This window comes from Electrona antarctica (assembly GCF_951216825.1).
Source record: "Electrona antarctica genome assembly, contig: scaffold_85, whole genome shotgun sequence".
Classification (NCBI taxonomy): domain Eukaryota; kingdom Metazoa; phylum Chordata; class Actinopteri; order Myctophiformes; family Myctophidae; genus Electrona; species Electrona antarctica.
This window is the reverse complement of record NW_027637432.1, coordinates 424,718-451,344: the sequence shown is the minus strand read 5'-3', so window position 1 is coordinate 451,344 and position 26,627 is coordinate 424,718. Positions and strand designations below refer to the sequence as shown.

Below are 26,627 nucleotides of genomic sequence, written 5' to 3'. Positions count from 1 at the left end.
ATTCAATGTGCTTTACAGAATATCAAGCAACAGTCAAAATAAAAGATAAAAATTACCTAAAACAAAAGCAGTAGCAAACAGAAATATCTTTAGTTGTGCCTCAAAATAAATATTAAGATGGTAATAAAATAAATAAACAATCTTATTCTTTGTTTCACTGTAATTTAACCTGCAGGTTTGCTGTATAGCCTATTCGATTTAGATGAGCTCAGGTTGTTCATGCTTTGTACATTGTATTTGTAGACTTGAAGTTAATAATAAACTAGAAAACATAGCATTCGTGCCAAAATAAGGAAAATAAAACAATAAGATATTGTCCATTATGAGGACATGGACAGTGTTGTGGATTGTACATGTAAATGACAGAACAGGTGTGCATGGTAGTGTTTTTGCCTTTGTTTTTAATTCAAAGGGAAGAGTGGGCCCACTCGAATTAAAAACAAAAGACCCACCCTCGGTGCGCTGATAGATCACAGATACATACCAAACCTCCTCCTCCAGCAGTGTGAAATGATGCCGGCGCCACACCCTAATCAGCAATCAGCGGCAGCCGGATCCCCCAGGAGGGTTGATATAAAAGACACCGTCATTCCGCGTCTGACAGTGGCTGGTTCACCACGGGCACAACGGAGGCGCGCCTCACTAACGACGTCGAGTGGTAAGTCAGATCCACACTGCCTCGCACCCCCCACATATACATGTGCCAAATACTGTCCACTTACCTCTCTCTCTCCCCCACCGTAGGGACCTGGAAATGTGACGGACGGAGACGGGATCTACTGAAGGAAGGCAACCTATCTCTGGGCTCTGCAGCGGCGCAGCGCAAACGTCAAATCCAGAAGCCCGCACTGAACTCAGGTCGGAAAGAAACCTTTAATACTAAAGCACTGTTACGAAGCTCAGTAGCTAAATATACAAATCCCCATTGGAATAGACTGTCACTTAACGGGCACCTACCTGGCTGCGGGTTATAGAGCGAAGAGTAACTAGCTACGGATAAATACCTCACCTGTTGTCATACTTCACCTGTAGACGGGGGGGTCCCGTCTACACACTATTCTAAAGCCCTACGCTAAAACCTAGGCTGAGTTGAAACCCATGCTGGCGCACCTTTTGATCATAAGGCACATAATCTCTTGATAGGGATGTTCCACAGTAGAACACACAGTCACTTCAAAGACAGAGTGTTGGCCTCCCTTACTGGACAGGGTTGCTGCAGAGTTGTAGTTGCTACCACAGCGCTCGGGATGGGTTTGAATTCCTGAATGTCTCTCATGTTGTAATGTATGGTTTGCCAGCGGATGTTGAAAACATTGTTCAACAGGTTTGACGGGCTGGCAGAAATGGGTTGCAGTCACATTCAATTTTGTATGCCAGAAAACAATTTAGAAAATGAGCCATGTAGAGCCAGGGCATGATTGTTGCAGTTGTTGCCACTCTGTATGTTCATGTTCACCTGAAGATTGTGCAGAGCCTATCCCCAAATATGAGTTGGAACCAAAAGTTAGCAAACCAGAGAAATGTAGAGTGGTATCTCAGGAGGACACATCTCTAATCATGGAGATGTTGCTGGAGTATATGAGAAGTTTAGAAAAAGACACAGCACATGTCTACACTAGCAAGTCAATATGTACTGGTTTCAGTTCTGAGCTCATAGATGCAGTAGTAGAACTGTGCACATACATATTTGACTTGTCTTACATTATTGGCAACCTTCCATGCTTCAGAGTAAAACATGCAAAATAAATTCTGCTAATTATCAGTCTTTGATGACATTGAGGATGTACCTACTTCACAAGAGGATGATAGCTTCACTGAGCCAGACATCAATTACACAGGGTATTTTGATGAAGCCGATGAGGAATTTTGGATGGGAACACAGGACAGCAGCTCAGACTCTGACTAGTGAGAACACTAAGCAGCAGGCCACTAGAGTCTTAAGACTCAGGAGATCGGCTGTCAACTCATGCTGTGGGATGCTTAGTTGACTGATGCTCATGATAACAATGGTTTTGTACAGTGTTGGAAAGCGAACTAAGCCCAAAATACATTTTTGTCAATTTGAAAACGGCAGATCTACAAGCTCACAATGCGTCGTTATTTAAAAAAAGTTTTGTATACATTAGAAAACTGCAGAATATGTACTTAAACAAAAAACTTGTGATTTCTATATTGAAGCTTGTACAAATGTTAATCCAGAGCGATTTACATTAAGGAAGAACAAAAAAGCATGGGAATACATCACATAAAAAAGCATTTATCATGAAACATGCGTACCGTAACCTAAGAACGTAACAGTGGAATATCTATATAATGAAACTATACATATAAACTATACTATACTATGCTATACATGTACTATGATGTGCTATGACTACATACAATGCAATTATAGTGCTGTCTACATAACATGCTATAAGTCTGTATCAAATTATATCTAAGTCTACATAAATGATATCTAAGTCTACATAAATGCTATCTAAGGGTAAGTGCTATGGGCCATGATGGAGTCTGAAAAGGTGGGTTTTCAGACTACGGCGGAAGATTGGGAGTGAGGCTGCAGTTCTGACTGCAACGGGAAGTGTATTCCACAGTTTTGGAGCCAGAAGGGAGAAGAGTTTGGGACGTGTGGAGCGTTGTCCCGGTGTTTTTAGTGAGGGTACTTCCAGCTTCCCTGCGTTGGCTGATCTGAGTGCGCGGGAGGGTTTGTAGGGTTCAATCATACTTGCAAGATATGGGGGAGCCATACCTTTGGTTGCTTTGAATGCCAGCATCAGAGTATTGTATTCTGTGCGGGCAGCGACCGGGAGCTAGTGGAGGGAGCGGAGCAGGGGGGAGACATGTGAGAATTTTGGCTGGTTGAAGACCAGGCGAGCTGCGGCATTTTGGATCAGTTGGAGAGGCTTAAGTGCACATGCCGGTTATATCATTGTATTACATCGGTCCTGGTACTGTGTCATACATGGGCAAATGGTCGCCCCCCAACCTACAGTTAATGTGGCCCCCTGGATTAATATCTGAATACTGATGTTGATTTCTGATAGCTGTTACAATTCTAAACATGCAACCATGACCCACTTTAATTAAGTTAATATATTAAAATGTCGGTCCTTTTTATGAACAATGTATTGCCATATTTATTAAGTTCATAAAGTTAACAGTATAGCTAAATGCATTTGAAATTAAATTACTTTTCATGATTCATATTCAAATAGCAAAGTATTTCAGGATTCAATTTTTAAATTGCGATCACGCACTGCTCCGCCTTTTGAGCTCGTAGATCGGCTATTTCTTGACACTTGACAGAATGATGCAGTAGGGCATTCATTAGGAACATTAAAATAAGGATATAAGGTTTTTGCATGATTATGCAATGTGGCATGGAAATATAGTGGCCCTCTAAATCATCCAAATTGACCTCCCCTCTGTCACCTTCAGTATGCTCTTCATCCCTGCTTTTCCCCATGTTCAAATACATCAATTCAAATCATTAGGCTAGAAGCATAGATCAGAATAAGAATCATCTGTATTATCACATTTTTACAAGTACAAAAGTGGGTGAAAGTAGTTTTTGTGCAGAGTTCCCATTGTTTCATATTTGCAAGAAAGTTCACTCCTTGGGTTTCTCCTAGCTTATTTGACAACAGAACACCTTTTGGGTCTCTTATCGTAATTGAAACACAAGGTGTTTGCAGACATTTAGAGGTAGTTTCACAAACGGTGCATCCGCAGGGACCTAGATTGTGTTCAGCTGTACAACTAAGGCGTCTCTTTTTTCCCCCTGAGGAAAACAATTCAAATAGTACCTGAGTATTTTATAAAGTGCGTGAGCATAGCAGCCGCTGAGTACTGTGCATTATATATACACACATAGGCTACAATAGGTGCAAGACATTATTCAAGGTGCAAAACGTTATTTAAGGTTTCTTCATTACCCAGCATTGTTCAAGGTGCGTACACTCCAACAGGTGGTTCAAGAAGAGCAAACTTTTCCATTTTACTTAAACAATTACATTATGGGATCAAACTATGATAGGCCTACTGTACAAACATGTTATGATGACATCCACTGGATTTAAGACAAAACTGAATAAAATAAAAAAGTAATTACATAATAATTACTGTTAAAGGCTCCCACTCTTATGTACTTTTAAGTCTCTGAGTCTGTGTATCTTATATGCAGTTCAAATTGTGATACCCTTCCACTCCTGCAACCTCAACCTAATCCATCCCCACAACTCGGCGTGCTTCAACTGTCTGCCTGGTATATGTTTGAACAGCTCTGCCTCTCTGACAACCTCAACCAGTTAGTGGCAGCGGTGGCCGAACGGATAGCGGCGCGGTCTAGATACCGGAAGGTTCCCAGTTCGAATCAGCCGTCCGACACGTTAAAATTACCACCGCTGAAATGCCCTTGAACAAGGCATCAACCACTACGATGAAATGTGTTCTATGAGCAGGGCCTGGCTGGAAACAAGTTCTTGAGCTTAGCCCAGATACCCTGGGTAAATATAGATTTCATTTCATTTCATTTCATTTCAACCAGTGCTAAACTGTCAGTAGTCTGATTACGTGCATGATGGATGCTGCTGGACTTTGGTACGTTCAACTCAGTGTCTGTGATGTGCATCATGTCCTTCAGAACCCCAATGGATTTGCTGATCCTGTCTGCTGCTCGCTCAGTCATGTTTGGGCCTGTGCGCTTCAAGTACGATTTAAAAAGAATATTTAGATGTTCTAAGTGCAAATCGAGGGAAATAGTCTTGCCCATCCCTCCCATTCCAGAACCGGTTCCAGGTCACACTGTGTGCTAGGCGAGGGGAGAAAGTGGCGTTGACCTGTACGGTCAGCAGGAGTGTACTGTAGACATATTGGTTATTGCCATAGTTCTTGTAGAACATCAATGCTACGGTGTACAATCTCAGCAGCCTCTCTCCATCTCCCTCCTTCACTGCATCCTGGAAGTTGGCCAGGAGGAAGCCAAAGCTGAGTCTTGCCTCTCTGTGTTGTTGTTTGTGGTCCACGGAAATAGGCCTGACTGGATCTGGAGGAGATCTGGAGGAGGAGTTGCAGTTAAGCCGTGTAGTTTTTGTTCGTGGTTCTCCCTCGCCTTGCTGTACTTGTAGGTTTTGGGACATCCTGGCATGCGGCATTGGAGTATCGGCCCTTGTGGAGGACGATCACTGGCACTTTCCATGATACCGGTCACAACGTCAGACAAGTCATTAAACAAGACAAACTGGTCAACAATTTCAGACACAGCCGCATGCAGCCAGTTCCTCTTCTCTTCGTCTGTTGACCCAGAACGGATGTGCCTTGGGTTCAAGTCCTCTGGGACATCTATTGAGACATATTTAAAAAATCACACCCGTGTGAACTGAGTGGTGTAAGGTTTTATATAGCATGATCAGCTGTGGTCTGACGTAATAAGGTATTATATAGCCTGATCAGCTCTGATCTGACGTAATGAAATCACACCCGGATGTGATTTCACAACTGGCTTTTTTTTGTGCAGAGAAAATGAGCACGGTTGCTACGGTCATCCAGTTCACCCGGGTGTGATTTAATTACGTCAGAAATTATTTTGAACATAGCAACCATGCTCATTTTTTCTGCACACAAAAGCCAGTTGTAGGAGTGGTTTACACCACTCAAAAATATATATAATTACAATAACGTAGTTGTGGAAGCAATAGACAAAACAAAAGAGCCATGATATTTAAACTTCATACTTGCATCAGCCAAATGCTGGTGAAATGGTAATGTTGTAGATATCAAACACACAAATATATATAAGCTACTACTGTGTGGCTGGCGAATTAGATTGTATGTGTGCTCACATACAAATCATAGTAGAAGATTTTCAAATTCACGATTAATTAATAACGGGGGTTATTGTGCAGTTCTGCCTATGTGTTGGTATCAACAATCATTTTTGTTTAAGCCTGGCTGAGCTTGATGCCACCATTTCACCATGACACATGGAGCTATATCTACCGGTATGTACATTTGTAACACTCCTTGCTCCTTTATGACCCAGGCAAGAGAACGGTCATAGCAAATGAGACCAAAGAGGTAGTGAAGACCTTCTATGAGGATACCAGTGCTGGATCTCCACTCATAATCGAGGCTTCCACCAAGACCGGCTTACATACAGATGTTGTAACGGTTCGTTTTTTCTGGCTGTTAAGGGGGACAGAGTGGCATTCTGACTACGTGGCTTCCGTGTGCGGTCAGAATAACGGGCTTCGGAATGCCTGTGTGTAACCGTTATTAAGTTAACAATTAGAAAATTGTGATAGGTTGGGGTTAATTGCAACTGAAACTCTAATGAAGGAATATAGGGAATTGGTATTGTTAAAGTTATTAGTGTGGTTGCCCAAAGGGCAACCAGACTATAGTACTTGTAACACTTTATTATTTTACTGGAGTAGTCTTTTTTTGAATGTGCTACTCCTCCCACAGTTTTGACTGTACGCACTTGAGCCATATCTCAAATTGACCGGCTTCATCGGGAAGGATGTGCTTGTATTTTTTTAAGAGAAATGTTGTATAGTTGAATTGATATGAATTTATTAGTGAATAGAATTTCCCCATTGACATTCAAGTATTTTTTCCTCAGAGACTGTAAGCACTATAGTTATAAAACTTGGAGGGTAGGTTCATAATAATTACTAAAATTAATGAACTTAAAATGTTATTGGTCGGCCTCATTGTGGCGCTATAACAGCCCACTTTACGTTTTGGCTTATAAATATTTTTCTCCCTGGTTTCCTTGGGTCATGACGCATCTCCCCATATAGGCCACGCCCATTTGCGTCATGATAGATTTTCCGCCATTTTGAATTTTATCCGAAACACACTTTTTGCTTCTCCTCCTACAGATTTTGTCCAAATCTCACAAAAATTGGTAAACATGATCTCTGGACCTTTCCGATTAAAACACCATCGGCAGAATTTTGGCAGTGCGTATCGTTCGGCCGTAATCGTCGTCCGAAGTTAGTAGGAGGGGCCTATATCACAAAAAATGCCATAAATCACGAACGGAATGTCCAATCCATCCCAAATTTGAATCACATGTCCGGGGTGGTTTAATCAACCAAAATCCAAAAGCAATTCCATTTTCATCTATAGGGGGCGCCGCAAATGCGAAAACTTTAACCATTTCTCGCAAAAACATGATTTTTTTGGGGGGCATAAATCCCCTCTACTTACACATGATCACAGGTGTGACTTTAAATTGTAATTGGCTGGCAATATTAGTGGGAGGGGCATATGTAAGCCACTGCGGCAACCACACTTTGCAATTTTTTAAAATTGCGACCTTTCTAGTTATGCCTGTTCTTATCTTCCCTTTGTTTATGTCACTAATTTTGTCTCTTTCAGAATTGGATTTCAAACTACCGGCGTTACTGTCAACCAACCCAGTCTACCACCAATCAACCCAAAAAAGAGCCATCTAGTCCAAGAGATTGGACTGGATAACGTCTACTGCCAGGATCAGTTGACACGTGAGCATGGTAAGTAATATTGTGAATGGAAAGCTTTTAGACTAAATGCTTTAGCCTGAGGGAAGAGGAGAGTGGATGATTATTTACATGCATGTGCTCCTGTACCTCGGCTTGTACTAGTCTAGATTGGCATTTTAGATACTCGAGTGTCAAGTATAGGTGCACATGCGGCACAAATGTCAGATCTACAAGCTCACAACACTGTCTGGTTGCAAAGCATTGTGAGCTTGTAGGTTGACTTTGTTAGGTGAAGAGATTTTGCATGTAGAGAATGATGTGTACAACATAACATTATTTCTTAAACAAATTAGGCCAAGTAAAATGCATATTATAATATGAATTCATACATTCATATGAATCTTCCTGTATAAATGTGTTTTCATAAAACTTCTTGATTGTATAGTTTTAGTAAGTGTAGCTTTAAGAACCAACAGTTCCCGAGCCTATTTAGTTTGAGGCAACTTCATGTACACTTACACCCCCAGTACATGACGCTAATATGTTGCAAGCACTTGCCGCCAATCCTACCTGTGGTGCTTGAGTACGAAGCCAGAGGCATTGGTTTCCATTTTTGGTATGACCTAGCTAGGGATTGAGCCCCGACCTCCCAATATCAGGGCGGAGACTCTAACCACAGCTGGTTACATTTTAGCCCCTCTCGGGACCCCCCGGTTGAGCTCATTTCATCGTTCACCCGTAGGGTCCCTTGCCATCGGTCCCAAGCTATATGAGAACTCGTGATGTGTTTCAAAAGAAGCATATAGGAGCTATAGGAGACAACGGAAACCTCAACGAATTTTCCTTCGGCGCAGAAGCCGTTAAGTATTTTTAATCTTTGCTTGACCGTTTTGGCAGCTCTGAAATTCTCTCTTCCTTCCTTCCTTGACTTCCTTATTGACATCCCATTGTACCGCCTCCAGCGCCAGGTTCGCTAGCTGCGCGTCCCTACGTTCCTGCCTCTGATCTGCTCTGTCGCAGCTAGCCAGTTCCGGCGCTCAGAGCTGCCAAAATGGTCAAGCAAAGATTATAAATACTTAACGTGCAACGTTATGCAATGCCCTATGTATTGTTTCCAGGCCAAATGACCGACATGAGTGGCTGGTCACGACTCGGTGAAGAGGAGAGGGATCAGTACACCGGCAAGGCAGCAGTCATGAAAGAGTCCGGGAGACCTAAAATACTCACTCTTGAGATGAGGAAGCAGAGGATTGCCATGCACATCCAACGTATTAAGAAGGAGGTTTGTCAGCGCTACTGTATTTCTTCCCAGTGCCCAACTGCCCATGCAGTTACATTAAGGCAGGTTCTGCTTTAGGGACTACATTTGAGTGTTAATGAATGGTCAAATGGGCTGTGAGGTTATGGTACTCAAAATTCAATTGTTGAGAATTCCAATTTCTCAAATATTTTGATTTTGTTCAATATTTTGCAAAGGTTGCCAGTTTGGAGGAGCTGAACGTGGAAGTGGCAACATTGTGGTCCGACTGCCTGAGCCCAGAAATGCGGTGCAACTGCTTGTCCACAAAAAGGGCAAGGGCCTTTTTAGATGGAAGCACTGCAAACCGTTTTGCACATCTTTTGGGTGGTAATATCATCTTGAAAATGTATATTTACATGTCATTTTGTAATGTTTGTTAAAACAGGTTTTTGAATTAAAGGAGCATTCAGTGATTTGAGTGATTTGGAAAACCACCCAGTCCGCCCCGGTAACAAAATGTGCACATGCACGCTCTACAGTGGGGGGAAGTGCAACAGGCCAACAGCATGTGCACCAAGGCCCGCCCCCACTCGATCATGATTGGAGGCATCCTGATTGGATGAAGGCTTTGCCACCCGCCACCAAAACTGAAACTAGGGTTTTTTGACCCCAGGGGCTCACTGGGGACAGGGAGGAACTCCTTATATGGTCAGCACACTCTATAGTAGGGAGGATTATCCAGAAAAAGAGAAAACATAAGTGATATTTAGATTAAGTCAAATCACTGAATATACCTTTAACGTGTTCTGTCAATTCATTTTAGACATTTCACCAGCAGCTACTGGATCTACGACCAACAGTCGCGAGGTGTATCAGGACACAATTAAGAAAGTTCAAGCTGTCTTCAACCAAAAATACAGTAAGCTTTTTTTTCTGCAGTAGATACAATTCTAATTTCCGAGGTCACACATTTAGTTTTAGAATACACTTCAATATGTATTGCAAAGAGCATAAAATTACTTTCTGTTTACATCACCTCCATATTGGACATGGCAGAAATTAAACACTGCAGATTGTTATGATCCAGGTGCTCAGTCTATAGCAACAGTCTAGGTTAGTCTGTTCTTAGCAACTCAAGAACTTCACTTGAAGTGGATAGTGTTGTAATCTAAATACTGGACCCTCGTCTGGTTCTGACAGACAGGTAGTGTGTGCAGGCTGGGTGGTGTGTGACAATCCTGTTGAAGTATTCCTTTGGTACGGCGACTGCGGCGGCGGCCGGCGGGTACCCGGGAGAACAAATTAACGAGACACGAGACAGTATCACGCTAAGGTTCACAAAGTTTATTACACAAACAGGAAACATATATAGTGCTGGATCATAATGACGTGACAATAAGATATGAGACAGAAGAACGTGCCTACTGCAGCAAGGCTGACCTTGCTGCCGCCTAGATGTCTCTCGTAGCCTATCTATAAAGTATGCTACAGTACCGGCAGTACACAATACATATCAAGTACACTGTATCTCAAGTTCAAGTGCATAGACTAAGATGTACTGTGCATGGGCTAATATCACAACAGATAGCACACCAGAACTTATGCAATAATTAAATTAACAGCCACATCCCATTATGATGTTCAGGGGTTAAAATGTGATTTCTGTTACTGTCTCACCCACTCTTTCTCCCTCATCTTTCTGTGTCCTGTTATCTTTACTTAAAAAGAGGAGGCTGGCGGTTCAGGGAAATTCCCATACAAGGCTTTCAAACAGAAGAAGCTTCAGATCGATGCTGCAAGTCTGCCCGACGGAGAAACGCTAAAAAAGCCGGCTGATTACGGAAGAGATCAACTCGAAAGGATGCTGAAGAGTGCAGACCAAAATTCATTTAAAATAAGTACGTAGTTTTGATTTGTTGTTGTGATGTAAATACATTGTTGTGGCTTTTGCATAAGCTAAATACTAATGGGTATAATCCATATAATCTTTCTTAAATATTGTTTCTCTTTAACCAGGCACACCGGTAGATCCAGAAGGCCAGTCAGCCCAGTCCCTTCCACAAGGTATGGCTCAAATAACAATATGACGACCAACAATTATGGTGTAACTAAACAAAATAATTATGCTGCCTGATCCACTCCTACTCCACTATTATGCAAGAGATATTCAAAGCTATTATTGAGAAATAAAGCCTGACAGGGTGATTAGACCCCCGACACACAAACATTCATGACGGCAATGTTTGTTTCCATAGCTGCTATGGATACTGCACAAAATGTGCAGCCAAAAAAGAAAAGAAAAAGTAAGAAAGGGACAGGGGTTAATGCAGTGGACGCAACCCCGTCTATACCATAGAGTATATAAAGGATAGAGACCGAACTGGAGCACTAGCCCCACCCCCAAGCTATTCATTTCGATGAAGTTGCTCAGTGGCGTTTTGAAGCACCCGGAAGACTGCCGGAAGTACCTCCTCCGGACCTCAAATTTGAGGTCCGGGGTGACGTAGGGAGTGATGGTCCTACGTGTCCGTGCACGGGTCCGCCTGCAGTCCTTCCTCTTACCACTAGGGCCCAGAGCTTCAACGTTGGAGCGCCTCACTTGCCCCTTGGTCTATACCCCAAGGTAAGACATTGATAATACTCAAAATGCATAACATTTCCAATCAAGTGTTTTTGTTCATCTATTGTGTTCTATGTTTTGGGTGATTAGACCCCCGACGCACAAACATTCATGACAACAATGTATAGCTGTAAATTATAGCTGTTTGTTTCCATAGCTGCTATGGATACCGCAGAAAATGTGCAGCCAAAAAAGAAGAAAATAAAAATGAAGAAAGGGACACAAGTTAATGAAGTGGACACAAACCTGTCTATACCCCAAGGTAAGACCTTAATAATACCGGTAGTCAAACCTGTCTATACCCCAAGGTAAGATTTTAATAATACCGGTAGTCAAACCTGTCTATACCCCAAGGTAAGACCTTAATAATACCGGTAGTCAAACCTGTCTATACCCCAAGGTAAGACCTTAATAATACCGGTAGTCAAACCTGTCTATACCCCAAGGTAAGACCTTAATAATACCGGTAGTCAAACCTGTCTATACCCCAAGGTAAGACCTTAATAATACCGGTAGTCAAACCTGTCTATACCCCAAGGTAAGACCTTAATAATACCGGTAGTCAAACCTGTCTATACCCCAAGGTAAGACCTTAATAATACCGGTAGTCAAAATGCATAACATTTTCAATCAAGTGTTTTTGTTTATCTGTTTTCTTACTTTTCTATGTTTTGTCTTTGTAGATGAGAACGCAGATGATGGGACACAAACGGCAAGAGACATGCTATTGGCCATTTGTGGCATTGGTAAGTCAAATAAGATGAACAAGCAAATAGTGTCGTCCAGTGGTAACCAACCAGTTGAATGCAAACAACAGCCCTGATCCCTCGGAAGCATTATATTGGCATGAGAAAACATACGTTTACATTGCCAAAGCAAGTGTTGAAAATGGCGAAAGTATATACAGCTTTGTGTTACAGCTATGTCTCATTGCATCGTTGTATAGATTTTGAAACGAGTAGCAGCATTTTTTTTATTTTTTTGCAGTCACTTTGGGACAAATAGCAGCATTTTTCTTCTCACGACTATTTAAATATTATACAAAAAAGAGACGCGACCAGGGGTGGAGAGGGTTGGCAGCCCGAACCACTTCTCCCATGAGGAGTAACCCTCGGTGCAGCTCGATAAACTGTAGCTTGAGTTGTAATGAAGCTGAGATGTGTGCTGTTCAGCAGCAACAATGACACACAGAATGTCCGCAACTTCTGGTTAGACTAAGGAGGAGCCAGGCCCCTGAGGAAACCCACAGAGCCAGGAGCCTCTTAGTGTCGCCAACATCTCAATAGCCATCTTCCCCATTGACCGTCTCTTAGTCTTGCAGGAGACAGTGAGGGCTGTAGCATGCCACTTGGACACAGGACAGAGACAGTGGGGGCTGTAGTGTAGCATGCCACTTGGACACAGGACAGAGACAGTGGGGGCTGTAGTGTAGCATGCCACTTGGACACAGGACAGAGACAGTGGGGGCTGTAGTGTAGCATGCCACTTGGACACAGGACACAGACAGTGGGGGCTGTAGTGTAGCATGCCACTAGGATTGGGGTCTGATCAGCCTTGGTCGGATCGGCCTGACCGGAGGAGGGTGTCTGTTGTAAGACCCAGAAACACCCAACGATTCCAGGTTTACAACACTGATGTGACCATGTTCATACATCAGAAGTTTAGTTAACATGTGCAGTATAGGTCTAGCGGTCTACTTGTTACAGATAGTAGTCTTTAGGGAGGTTGTATTCAATTGGCTAACCTTCTTTTGTCGCAACAGTTCACAAATCTTGCTGCTGTATTTGCACATTGCTTTATTTCTCCCAATATGTATGGGAGTTTTTTGGCGTTGGTCATAGTTTCAAACTCACTTTGGGTGTGAAGTTTTAGGAAGTATGTGGCTCTGATGTCTTGGTATAGCGGGCAGGTGGTTAAAAAGCTCTGTTTCCACCACATTTTGGGTGCATAGTCCAATGTATAGCCAATGTAGGGGAGAACGGGGTAAGATGAGCCAGCGTTTAAGTTGAACCACCCCCTTTATCTAGAAAACTAGAAACCTGTGTTGCCATGTGACCTTAAATCTAGCAAGCATCCATAATTTACACCTGGCTGTGAAGTTGGGAAGCACATGGGGAAAGTAGAAAACATTATTTTACATAAAAAACAGTTTTTTGTCGGTAAAGTCTTTGCTACTCAAATTATACTGAATGACCTTTAATTTGCATGTACATACTCATTTAAGAGAAGTTTGCAATATTGTATTAACAAAGTATTCCATAAGTGTCGCACTGGCCAGTGTCAGCCCAGCTGCAGCACTGTCGGAAAAAAGTTTGAGTGTTTAGAATGTAAATTACAAAACTAATATTCATATATTGTTTGGAAACCTTAGGTTATATGCAAAACTATTACTTTTCATGAAATGGAAAGCAGAATGTGTGTTCCTATGCAACTTGTGTAGATCGGCTATGATTGCTACTCATGAGTACTCTTCATATATTATGTTATTACTTATTATATAATTTATAGCAGCAAAGCTATGAATATGTTATGTACCATTAACCATGACTCATCACAGATGTAGGCAGTGTTTCAACTCAAAAATAAAACTGGTCAACAAAAGAAGTCTACAGCAAAATACCATTTTAAACGGCTGTACAAAATGTAACTATCGTTTTAATTGTACTGTGTTCAGTTTATTTCAGTAATGGATTTTTTATTTTTCCAGTGAACGAAAACGTGCCATGCCTGGTCTGTTGGTACTGGTAAATGGACAAGAAGAAGAACATGTTCAAGAAATGGCTGAAGTGGGGCCATTGCTCTGTGTGCAACAGATGGTCACACGAAAGTTGTGGGTTTAGATATGGGCCGATGAGGTGTGTTCAATGTAACGTTTAGTGAATGTTGATTGTAGAGATGCTCCGATCAGGTTTTTTGGGACCGCTCACCGATTGTTTTTCTCATGATCGGCCGATACCGATAGGACCGATACTGATCTTGTGAAATGTTGCAAATTTTAATATTTCCAAAATGATTATATGTCAAAACTGTTCCCGTGTGTGTGTGTGTGTGTGTGTGTGTGGGGAGAATATTTAGGCCTGTCACAAAAATGCAAAATGATGATGTACATCATATTTGACAGTTATACCACTTAGATGGTGTAAAGATCAGTTTCTACCGATCAGAGTGAATATTGGCCGATCACCGATCGCTGGAGCATCTCTAGAATTGCAGTGGTGTAAAGTAGCCTACATTTACTTAACTACTGTACTGTAAGTACAATTTTGAGGTATGTGTACTTTTAGAGTTTTCCCAATAGTTTTTCTTCTACTCCACTACATCTCAGAGACAAATACTGTGAAGCTATAGTGAATGATGCAAGATATCTTGCCTAGCCTTCATTGTGACACTGAGATAATTTTATTAGGAGAGAGTGTTTAGTGCTAGGTAGCATTCCATTTTGCTTTGGTTTAGTGTAGTAACTTCACAGGACTAGGTTTGTATTCCTCTGTCGCTCTATGACTCAAACCTGCATGGAACTCCACTGCCCTCCTGTGGGCGGGCAGGGTAAACATCTGGTTCACTTCACATTATTACATTTAGGGTTGTCTGTTTCCAGTATGTCCTACACCAGGGATGTCAAGCTCAGTTTGGTTCTGGGGCCAGATCCAGACCATCTGATCTCAAGTGGGCCGGACCAGTAAAATAATGGCAAAAAAACCTATGTCAACTCCAAATGTTTAACTTTGTGTTTCAGTACTATATGCTTTATCATTCAGCCTACATTTGTAGCCTACATATTATAATCACAGATCACGAGGGATCTATTCTAAGCACAACGTTTTTATTCACAATGGAATTGAAATAAAATGATTTCAATATTTTTATACAGTTGAGTGAATACAGTTTTACATCTGACCACCTGAACCAACTCACCACACTAAACAAACTCAAGTGGGAGCTATGAAGAAATTATTTTACCTTAATTGTCAGTCATACTGCTTTGAAAATGCACATTTATGAAAAATAAATTAAACAAACACAAGTCATTGTCTTTTATGAAACCAGATTATTATTTATTGATCTCAATGATTTTCAATGATCTGTATTCATGAGTGCAAACAAACAGAGCATCACACTTTTTTTTCTCTCTCTCTATCTCACTGCACTCCTGCAGTCTATTTGCTGCTGCTGGCTCCTGAAACCTGGCTTCTTTTTGCCTTCACAAGTGCATCGATATTAGGTGTCAAATCCTGAATAGCAGCACATTTCACAATGTCATTCAAGTGTTCGTTTGTTAACCTTGAGCGCTGCTTTGTTTTATTATTGTTCATTAGGGAGAACACCTGTTCACAAAGATAACTAGTCCCAAACATGGATAAGAGCTTTGCAGCCATGGCTGTTAATTTGGGCTACCCTGGCACGAGATATTGGTCAAACGTGTTCAATCCAACGGACACAAATGTATCCTTCATAGCGGTATCACACCGCATTGTGGACCCTATTGGAAACAAGTGTAATGCTTAATTGGGTCGTCCACTCACAGTTAACAGCCTTTGTATTGAGTTTGTGCTTGAAATGTACTGTAATTCTGCAAACTGTTAATACATTTTTCAATCAATCAATCAAAAACACTGCAAGTCAATTAGCTCGAGTTGAATGTCGGCTGGCATATCACAAGGCTTGACTGTAAATGGCGAGCGAAAAAAGGCAAATTCTTTCTCAAGTTCCCTGAAGATCTGAAACCTCCGCTCAAACTCTCGCAGCAAAACTGTTATGTTGTCTTTATATTTAGCCATATCGATATCACCATCGATACGCTCCCCTGGCTTCGGACGCACAGCTGTTAGACATGAGAAATGTTCGGTGTCACCTTTAGATAGCTGCGCCTCCCACAGTGACAGTTTTATTTTGAACGAGCGTATGCTTTCGTCATACTGAGTCACAACTTTGTTGCGGCCCTGCAATGTAGTGTTGTGTATTCAAGTGCTGTGTAATATCAACCATAAAGGCAAGATCCTGCACCCATTCCTTGGATTTAAGTTCCTCCACTGGGCGGCCCTTTTTATCCATGAACTGTCCAACTTCCCCTCGTAGCTCAAAGAAACGCTTGAGTACTGCACCTCTGCTTAACCACCGCACGTCAGTGTGGTACGGCAGGCCAGCCTGAATGTCATTATCTCTGAGAAAGGTGTCAAATTGATGGTGATTTAGACCGCGCACTCTGATAAAATTGACAGTTTTCACAACCACACTCATAATGTCATCCATTTGCAGTGTTTTGCAACATAATGCTTCCTGGTGCAAAATACAGTGGAATGTCCAAAAATCTTGTCCTCCATTTGCGGTCTGTACTTTTTCACGGAATTTTGTGACAATGCCTGCCTTTCTTCCGACCATTGATGGTGCGCCGTCGGTAGCCATGCTGACGGCACGGGACCAGTCCACTCCCACCTTGTCCAGCGCTTCAACGAGAGAGCTGAATATGTCATTTGCTGTTGTGGTGTCCTTCATAGGCACCAATCCAACCAACTCCTCTGTGATGGCCAAAGTCTCATCAACACCCCTAATAAATATGGCCAGTTGAGCAATATCTGTAACATCGGTGCTCTCGTCAATTGCAACCGAAAATGCGACAAATTACTTGATTTTGTCTTTCATTTGGCTGCTCAAGTCTCGTGAAAGTTCTGTCACCCTATCTGCCACAGTGTTCCTCGATAGACTAATGTTGGCAAAGGCCTGTCGCTTTTCAGGGCACACGACTTCTGCAGCCTTCAGCATGCATGTTTTCACTAATTCACCATCAGAAAATGGCTTGGATGCATGCACCAACTCGTTGGCAATAAGGTAGCTGGCTCTCACTGCTCCATCCGCGATATCGCGGCTGCGAGAAAAAGTAGACTGCTGTTTCTTCAGATCAGCTAACAATTTGTTTATCTCGTCTTTTCTTAGTTGTCCTTTCAAATGGCCATGTTTTTCTAAATGAAGAGTCTCATAGTGACGCCGAATATTATATTCTTTGAGCACTGAAACTGGCTGATTACATACCAAGCACACTGGTTTTGTATTCACTTCTGTGAATAAATAATCGTCAGTCCATTTTTCCTGGAAAACTCTGTGCTCCGTGTCCACTTTTCTCTTCTTTTTTGACAAAGCCATTTTGGGAATTGGGGTGTCACCGACAACAACTTCTTAGTAGTGTGACTGGTGAAGCAAGATTGCCGGTTATTTTTTTTACCTGAACACGTTGTGTTGTTTATTTCCTGTCTCATGTCAGTGCCGTCTGCTGGACGTGAGATTTTTTTTTGACATTTGCTGCTGTAGTTTCCGGTCTGAATTCAGCGATGCATTCGAGGACAAAAGCACAGACGCCCGATGGAAGTAGCTTCAAAGATCAACTCCGTATTTATTTTCGTCAAGTACAGAGTCAAAAGCCGTTACAAACTGCACAAGAGAAATCCTTATGCCTGAGTCTGGACATTCAAACACACAGCGTTCCGTTCTCCAATTTTGATCGCCGGATCCAGCAGCTCATTCTGAGATGAGCTCCTGCTTAAATATCACAAGCCAACGCTTAGTCCCGCCCCCTCTCAAGACGTACTGCCAGTTGCCTCTACCAACAGAAAGCGACCAAACAGGACATCCTGTCTCGCGAGGGCGGGACCTAATCTAAACTGCGTCTATGAAAATGCTGTTCTCTCGTTACAACTTAAATCTACCTTTGAATGCACAAATCCATAATAATGATTTTAAAGATACAATGAAGATATAAACATAACGGAAATATATGAACAGAAATATATGAAACTAAACAGAATTATATGAAACTGAAACAGAAGTAACGGAAATATATGAACAGAAATATATGAAACTAAACAGAATTATATGAAACTGAAACAGAAGTATATAAAACAGAAGTATTATGAAACTTGTTTTAACCCATAAAAGAAACCTCTAGCCATGAGAAAATAGAATGCACTCATTCTAGTAGCCTTTCTTATTAATCTATAATGACAAATAGATATTAGGACCTATTTTATTTAAGAAAGTTCAACATATGATATTTAAGTTAACCAGATAAACCATACTTCAAACGAATGCCTTTAGGTCTTACTTTGCCATTTGGGCAAGATTTTAAACTACTGATAAAACCTTTTACCACCAGCTGGTTCCTGCCTTAGACAGTTCCCCCAAGCTTCAAAGACCCTTAGACAAAATAACTTTGCCTGTGAGGTGTCGGCCAGAACGGAATGTCTATTACCTTCCTGCCCGTCTAAAAAACAACCTCCCTTTTGACGAGAACATTTCAGATTCAGACCAGCTGTTAACTCCGTACTGACCCAGTTGAAAATAGCACATATTTGGTTAATTTATAGAAATTACACGACACTGCCCTCTAGCGGCTGGAGGGAGCATTTTGGGTATTTCTTTAAAAAAAGCATATCTTTTGATAGAAATGAGCTAGAGACTCGCTTTTTTTTGGACATATTCAGAAATGTATGCCGGGCCGGATGAAATCATCATGTATCTTTGACATGCCTGTCCTACACCCTCTGCGTTAAACCAATCCTGATGAATGGGTTGATGCTAAAAGGAAAAAACAAACATCCTGAGAACAGATTCTACAAATGTCTTCTAAATCCTGACAGTTTTCTGAAAACCCCATGTTTCTATGCCAGTGGTTCTCAACCTTTTTCATGTCAAGGACCAAAAATATCTGTATTTGGGACCCCCCCAGAAGCAAAGATTTTAGTTAAAAACGAGTGTTTCACTTCCAACAGTCGTGGTGATATTCTGATCTGTTTTTTTCTCTCAACCCCCTTCATTTCAGATTAATTCTTTGGCACTGATTGGAAGGAACAACACTGAGGGATAACGTCAAGAGATAGTACCTTCAAGTAAATGCAACTTACTTAAAGGTCAGACAGAGTTGATGACATGGTAATCTCCAGCAAATAAGTGGTTACATACTTGGGCTGTATCCTGGCAGAATTTACTCTTGTCAACACAAGTGCTCTCAGGACTGTAGCTGGACCCCTCATTCAGCTCTCCTTGACTAAACGAGCACCTCTTGGTTCTCCAACATCTCAATGTCACTATAGGCTAAGCTCCAAACGTCTCAAAATAAACTAATTGGGCAACTTCTCGGCCTGGAGACCATTCTGTTTACATTTTGTGATATTGAATTTTGTTGTTTCCTGTCATGTTTATGAATTGACCGCAAGGACTTTCTGCGGTGCTATTCTTTTTAGACTAATTGTTTGACGGGGGGTGCATACTTAGTTTAGACTAGTCATTGGTTAGACATGGGTTAAGGTTAGGTTTAGGTGTTCTGCCCCGTGGGAGGTTAGGGTGAGGGTTTGAGATAGGTTGTAGTTGTAGGACTAATGACTGGTCTAACCAAATGACTAGTCTAAACTAAGTACTGTCTAAACTAAGTACTGCACCCGTTTGACGGTACTCTGTTACTGTTAACATTTCTGTCTATTCAATCAGTTTTTAACTTTAGAAATGGAGTGATATAATTTGTGTTGGCAGTCTGGGTGTTAACTTCTACTGCATGTACCCTCAAAAGGTACTCTTCTAGGGGGGGCCTCTACTAGTCTACAAGTTAATGGAATTGCATCACTTTTAAATACCTTTTGTATCCACAGGTTGATGTCAAATGACCTCATGGCGAAATTCAACATGAAGGGAAAGCTGGGAAGCAAAGACAGAAAACTGTCTTTCATCAAGCTCTACCTGTACTCTGTGGTCATAGGTAAACGGCATATATCCAGTACCCATGTTTTGACACAGTGGCCACTTGTGAATAACCAGGCAACTACCCACAATGTTTTCAAGTGTATACATTCTGGATGGTTGTCTTGTGTTCTTTGACACCTTTAAAACTGATATCTCTTCTGGCTTTCATTTTGTAATGATGTAGCCAGTGTCCAAACTTGAAATCCCTTTAACTTTGAGCATTAGATTAAATGTTTGACCCCTTAGAATTTCTGCTGCTTAATGGTTTTACTGCTTACTGTAGCCCATCTTGTCTGTCTTGCAGAGAGTGTCCAGAGGAGCACCAAAGAAACGGAGGCTAACATCTCTGAGCAAATTGCTTACTGCTTGAAATATGCTCCAGACAGGCTGGGTGGAGGTGGCAGGACCAAGACGGACTAGGCTGGAGACAACAGTATTTTATTTTATTTTGCACAAGGAAGCTGTTTTGCACAAGGAAGCCGTTTTATTTTGCACAAATGGCCGAGTATGGGACTAATGGGTCGTCAGACAGTATGATTGTCATCAGCTGTGTGTCTGGGGTACTCCTGTTGGCCATGAACGTGGAGGCCTGATCAACCTCCCCGATCGGCCGACGGTCACGTGAGGAAGCTAACGGCCGTAGCTCTCACACTACTAAGCTCATTCACCCCCAGACAGTCACTGGGGCTGTGAATTTTTGTTTTTCCCAGGAGGCTGTGAATTTTTTTGAATTTTTGTTTAAATGGTGCCTGCAAATCAAAGAGCATATTTGCTATTTTTGAGAACCATTAAGTGGTTTAATAAATCACTGTCTTGATTTATATTGTGAATTGTCTTAACTTTATTCTTTTCTCATGGCTGTCTAATGTTGGAAGTTGATGTAAGGCTAGCTTTGGGTTTTGACGGCCATCTGATGTTTTACAACCAACATGCAACATCTGTCCAAATTTGGGCATTGATGTCAACCTAATTTGGGTTTTGACAGCAATACAATTCTTACAACTTGTATCCAACGTATATATAACATCAGATGTTGACGTCAAACCAATGTTGGTTTATGACGTCAATCAAATTCATTTTCAACTAAAATACAACTAATATCCAACGTTAAGAGTCGGACCTATAATCAACGTCTACATAACCTCAGAGATTGACGTCAAACCAACGTTAGTTTATTATGTCAGACCAACGTTGGGTTATGACGTCAATCAAACTTTCATTTACAACCAAAATACAACTAATATCCAACGTTGGGAGCCGAACCTATAATCAACGTCTACATAACATCACGGATTGACATCAAACCAACGTTAGTTTATGATGTCAAACCAACGTTAGTTTATTATGTCAAACCAACGTTAGTTTATTATGCCAGACCAATGTTAGGTTATGATGTCAGACCAACGTTAAGTTATGATGGGACAGGGTGACCCCCTGGGACAGGGTGACCCCCTGGGACAGGGTGACCTCGCAGAAACACCTTCCCTCCGCTGTCACCCCTGCTGCTCAGGAAGTGAGACACCAAGCCATACAGGAGGGGCCTGCAAAAAGAACCCTGTATCAGCTGACATGCATGAGGAAAAGAGCGCAATGTATTTCATTGAAGTAGTAACAATAATATTGACTTCAAGTCCTGATGAACTTACACATATTTGGAGCCTGCATCCTCCACTACTTTCAGTTCATTCGCCAAGAACTGTCTGTCCAGAGTAAGTTCAGGCTGGCCGGATTCTGCAAGAACAAACCCGGGTCGAGTTAAAAACCCATTTAGACCTGAGGACGATTCTACAAAATATCTTCTAAATCCTGACAGTTTTCTAAAGAAACCTATGTTTCTATGTCAGTCGTGCTCAACAATTTCATGTCAAGGACCCCCATAATTATCTGTATTTGGCTGCGGACCCCCCATATGAAAATATGTATTTCCAGGGACCCTCCCCAGAAGCAAAGATTTGAGTTAATAATGTTCAATGTAGGAGCCAAAACGTACTGTTAGCCTGTATGATGCACTTGGTTGGTGATGGGTGTGGGCACCACATTGGCGCTTCACTATTGGTGGGAGCGTCTCTGTGGGTGGCCACCAGATAGGTGACAAATACAGGTATCTACCAGCTCACTCTAAGGATGCTTGGACTTGGAGGCAGGGTGAGCTGGGAGTGATACATTTTGTTGACCGCACATGGACTTTATTGATAGTTTGATTCACACGTTTTATTTGCTCACTGTTTGATTGTTTGGATTCTTTGCACATATTTATTACGTATATATATATTTATTGAAATTGTATTGTGATATTTGGTGCACTGAATAATTATAAACATTTTAAACTTATGAGCTCGTTTGGTTATGAATCATTTTATCATTGTTTGATGGCGCGTCATTACAGATTGTTTTTAACTCCCATGTTTAGCCTGCCGGCATGAGTAATTCAAAAGGAATTATTATCAGCCACAACAGCTCTGAAAGAATATATATTCATTATTGCACCACATTTTCACGATTTTTCAAAAATAGCAGACCTATACAAGCTCGTAGCGCGGCACTCCCGCTATGAGCTTGTAGATCTGCTATTTTTCAATAGCTAAAGTATAACATAATGCTTACAACACCAACAGGGGTTCCCGCCCAGAATGGGTTAAAGTCTGCCGTTCAACAAGTGGCTCAACAACATCATGTGTTTTAGGACTGGGGGGGGGGGCGACAACAGCACAATTATTTTAAACTTTTCATCGATTCATTTATGATCAATGAAAATATATATTTTGATAATAGCTGATCTACAAGCTCGCAACTTAACACTACTTTTGCCGGGGATTTTTTTCAGAATAAAGGCGCTTGAGTGCCAACTGCCAAGCTTCTACGGAGGCTGTGTAGCGGTCATTTAGTTCTACTATAGACTCACCCGCTGTGAGTACGGACTACGGCTGTGTAGCGGTAAATGGTAAATCGTGCATTTATATAGCACCTTTATCCAAGGCGCTTTACATAGATTGTGCATTACATGCATTACATTCACCCATTCACACACACATTCATACACCGATTGCGGCGGAAGCCATGCAAGGTACCAACCAGCACATCGGGAGCAATGTAGGGTTCAGTGTCTTGCCCAAGGACACTTCGACATGTGGACAGGAGGAGGAGCCGGGATTCAAACCGTCGACCCATGGATCATTGGATGACCTGCTCTACCTCCTGAGCCACAGTCGCTCGTAGCGGTACTTGTTGTGGTCATTCAGTTCTACTAACAAGACTATACATGGGCAACTGGCGGGCGGCCTTGGGGGCCACATGTGGCCCCCACCACCACTTAATGTGGCCCCCAGGTTATTATCAGAATACTGATTTTCCAAACATGCAAAATATGACCTGCTTTAATTACTTCAGTAGTTAATTATATGTAGTTTAATGACTAGGATTAAAATGGCATTGTGGAAATATAGTGGCCCTCTGAGTGAGTGTGGAAATATATAGTGGCCCTCTGGAGTGAGTGTGGAAATATATAGTGGCCCTCTGGAGTGAGTGTGGAACTATAGTGGCCCTCTGGAGTGAGAGTGGAAATATATAGTGGCCCTCTGGAGTGAGTGTGGAACTATAGTGGCCCTCTGGAGTGAGTGTGAAAATATATAGTGGCCCTCTGGAGTGAGTGTGGAACTATAGTGGCCCTCTGGAGTGAGTGTGGAACTATAGTGGCCCTCTGGAGTGAGTGTGGAACTATAGTGGCCCTCTGGAGTGAGTGTGGAAATATAGTGGCCCTCTGGAGTGAGTGTGGAACTATAGTGGCCTTCTGGAGTGAGTGTGGAAATATAGTGGCCCTCTGGAGTGAGTGTGGAACTATAGTGGCCCTCTGGAGTGAGTGTGGAACTATAGTGGCCCTCTGGAGTGAGTGTGGAAATATAGTGGCCCTCTGGAGTGAGTGTGGAACTATAGTGGCCTTCTGGAGTGAGTGTGGAAATATAGTGGCCCTCTGGAGAGAGTGTGGAAATATAGTGGCCCTCTGGAGAGAGTGTGGAAATATATAGTGGCCCTCTGGAGTGAGTGTGGAACTATAGTGGCCCTCTGGAGTGAGTGTGAAAATATATAGTGGCCCTCTGGAGTGAGTGTGGAACTATAGTGGCCCTCTGGAGTGAGTGTGGAACTATAGTGGCCCTCTGGAGTGAGTGTGGAAATATAGTGGCCCTCTGGAGTGAGTGTGGAAATATAGTGGCCCTCTGGAGAGAGTGTGGAAATATAGTGGCCCTCTGGAGAGAGTGTGGAACTATAGTGGCCCTCTGGAGTGAGTGTGGAACTATATAGTGGCCCTCTGGAGTAGTGATCGACCGATATGGTTTTTGGCCGATATTTCCGATCACCGATTAGTGGACAATCAAAAAGCCGATAGCCGATATTATGAACCGATTAATTTAAGTTAAAAAAAAAATTGTTTTACAGTAACATAAATTCCAACACAAGAATTCCTTTAAATGCATTGGAGAATATTTATCGCTTATAAAAAAGGAAGTGCAAGAAGCACCAACATCGTTTCAGTAACACTTCCCCCCTCCATCAAATGCAGCTTTTTTTTTAAATTCAAGTGCAAACATGTACTGTATCAGCATATATATATTTTTTCCAATATCTATCTATCTATCTATCTATCTATGAATGCACCAAGTGTGTGTGTGTGTGTGTGTGTGTGTGTGTGTGTGTGTGTGTGTGTGTGTGTGTGTGTGTGTGTGTGTGTGTGTAATTGTCCAGAACCGACCCAAAAAAGGCCTCTGCCCGGGCTCTGGACCGGGCCCATGCGGCGCCCAGCGTCCATATTTGGAGCTGGCCTGTTCTGACCTCACAGCACTCCATATTTGGGCATGCCTGACACAGAAGACAGAACTCCACAAGCTGGCTGCATACTCCCTATTTGGGCATGCCTTTAATACAAAGAACTCCATATATGGGCATAAAAGGGAGACAGACATAATATCTGGGTGGGGCATTCATTTCCAACTTGCATCGTTCCAAGTAGGTCAGTGCCCAATGGGCTGTAGAGGCCCTACGGGCACCGTTCTAGTTTATCAAAATTGGTGATCTACAAGCCCACAGCACATTGCAGCATGACATGTTGAGACCTTGTAGATCTGCTGCCCAAACTCTCCAAAGCCATGTGACCTTGTTGTTTTTACTCCACCACTGACATTTGCCACTTTCAAGATAGTGATCTTTTTTAATGCATGTAGAATTTGTTTTTACCATTCATTTATAGCAATAAAAGACAATATGTCTCAAAACACTGGCCAACAGTAAAATTATTGGCAACTAAATTAATATGAATTAGAAATTAAGACTGACAATGCTAATGATTGGTCCATTCTTCATTGGCTTGCAGTTAGTTGTGGCATATAGCCAAAATGCAATAATCATATTAGGCTGGTCAGGATGGGGGGGAAAAGTTGTCCTTCAGTTGGCTGACACACACACACACACACGACAGGCAATCAATAGACAACGTGTTACAGCTGTTGTTTGCAGCGTTAGCAGCAGGCAGCAGCTAGCTTGGCTAACGTAGTTCTACCACTGCTCTCTGTGACTCTGTCCCTCTCACGTGTGGATTTTATTTTGGTTAATTGAAGATGAAAACAGCAAAGCTTTTTATGGTTACAAGGTCAGTAGCCTATAATCCTTTCTCCTTCCTGCAGTCAGTGCAGTGGCCCTTTCTCTGACTCCGTGTGTGTGTGTGTGTGTGTGTGTGAGAGGAGACGTCAGTGCAGAGTGTGTGTCTGACTGTCTGTAGAGCGGAGCCGTGTCTGTCTACTCCTCCGGGGGTGGAGGCGGAGCACTGGGAGAGTCAGACACGCAGCTATACATCTCCTTACAACCGTACTCTACCGGATTTTCAATGAAAGTGGTTGTTTCACCATGTTTGCGCATTTATGAGAAATATAATAATCGGCCGTTTTTTTTCCGATTATTTGTTTTTAGCACCGATACCGATATTAATTAAAATCATGAATATCGAAGCCGATCACTACTCTGGAGTGAGTGTGGAAATATATAGTGGCCCTCTGGAGTGAGTGTGGAAATATATAGTGGCCTTCTGGAGTGAGTGTGGAACTATAGTGGCCCTCTGGAGTGAGTGTGGAACTATAGTGGCCCTCTGGAGTGAGTGTGGAAAAATAGTGTCCCTCTGGAGTGAGTGTGGAACTATAGTGGCCCTCTGGAGAGAGTGTGGAAATATATAGTGGCCCTCTGGAGTGAGTGTGGAACTATAGTGGCCCTCTGGAGTGAGTGTGAAAATATATAGTGGCCCTCTGGAGTGACTGTGGAACTATAGTGGCCTTCTGGAGTGAGTGTGGAAATATAGTGGCCCTCTGGAGAGAGTGTGGAAATATAGTGGCCCTCTGGAGAGAGTGTGGAACTATAGTGGCCCTCTGGAGTGAGTGTGGAACTATATAGTGGCCCTCTGGAGTGAGTGTGGAAATATATAGTGGCCTTCTGGAGTGAGTGTGGAACTATAGTGGCCCTCTGGAGTGAGTGTGGAACTATAGTGGCCCTCTGGTGTGAGTGGGAATATAGTGCCCCTCTGGAGTGAGTGTGGAAC

The 26,627-nt window shown here is 42.3% G+C and overlaps 1 protein-coding gene across 1 annotated transcript in view; it reads right to left on the bottom strand.

Annotated features, from left to right (window-relative positions):
- Positions 1-1,535: 1,535 nt before the first annotated feature.
- The window catches only part of LOC306918937 (centrosomal protein 20-like), a gene marked incomplete at both ends in the record, with an annotated part of 29,728 nt that continues 4,636 nt past the window's right edge, over positions 1,536-26,627 (bottom strand). Inside the window, 5 exons of the mRNA XM_079531773.1 lie at positions 1,536-1,569; positions 4,918-5,055; positions 5,241-5,340; positions 21,521-21,594; positions 21,700-21,784. Of these exons, the coding sequence (XP_079387899.1) occupies positions 1,536-1,569; positions 4,918-5,055; positions 5,241-5,340; positions 21,521-21,594; positions 21,700-21,784 (431 nt within the window). The remainder of the gene's footprint in view (positions 1,570-4,917; positions 5,056-5,240; positions 5,341-21,520; positions 21,595-21,699; positions 21,785-26,627) is intronic.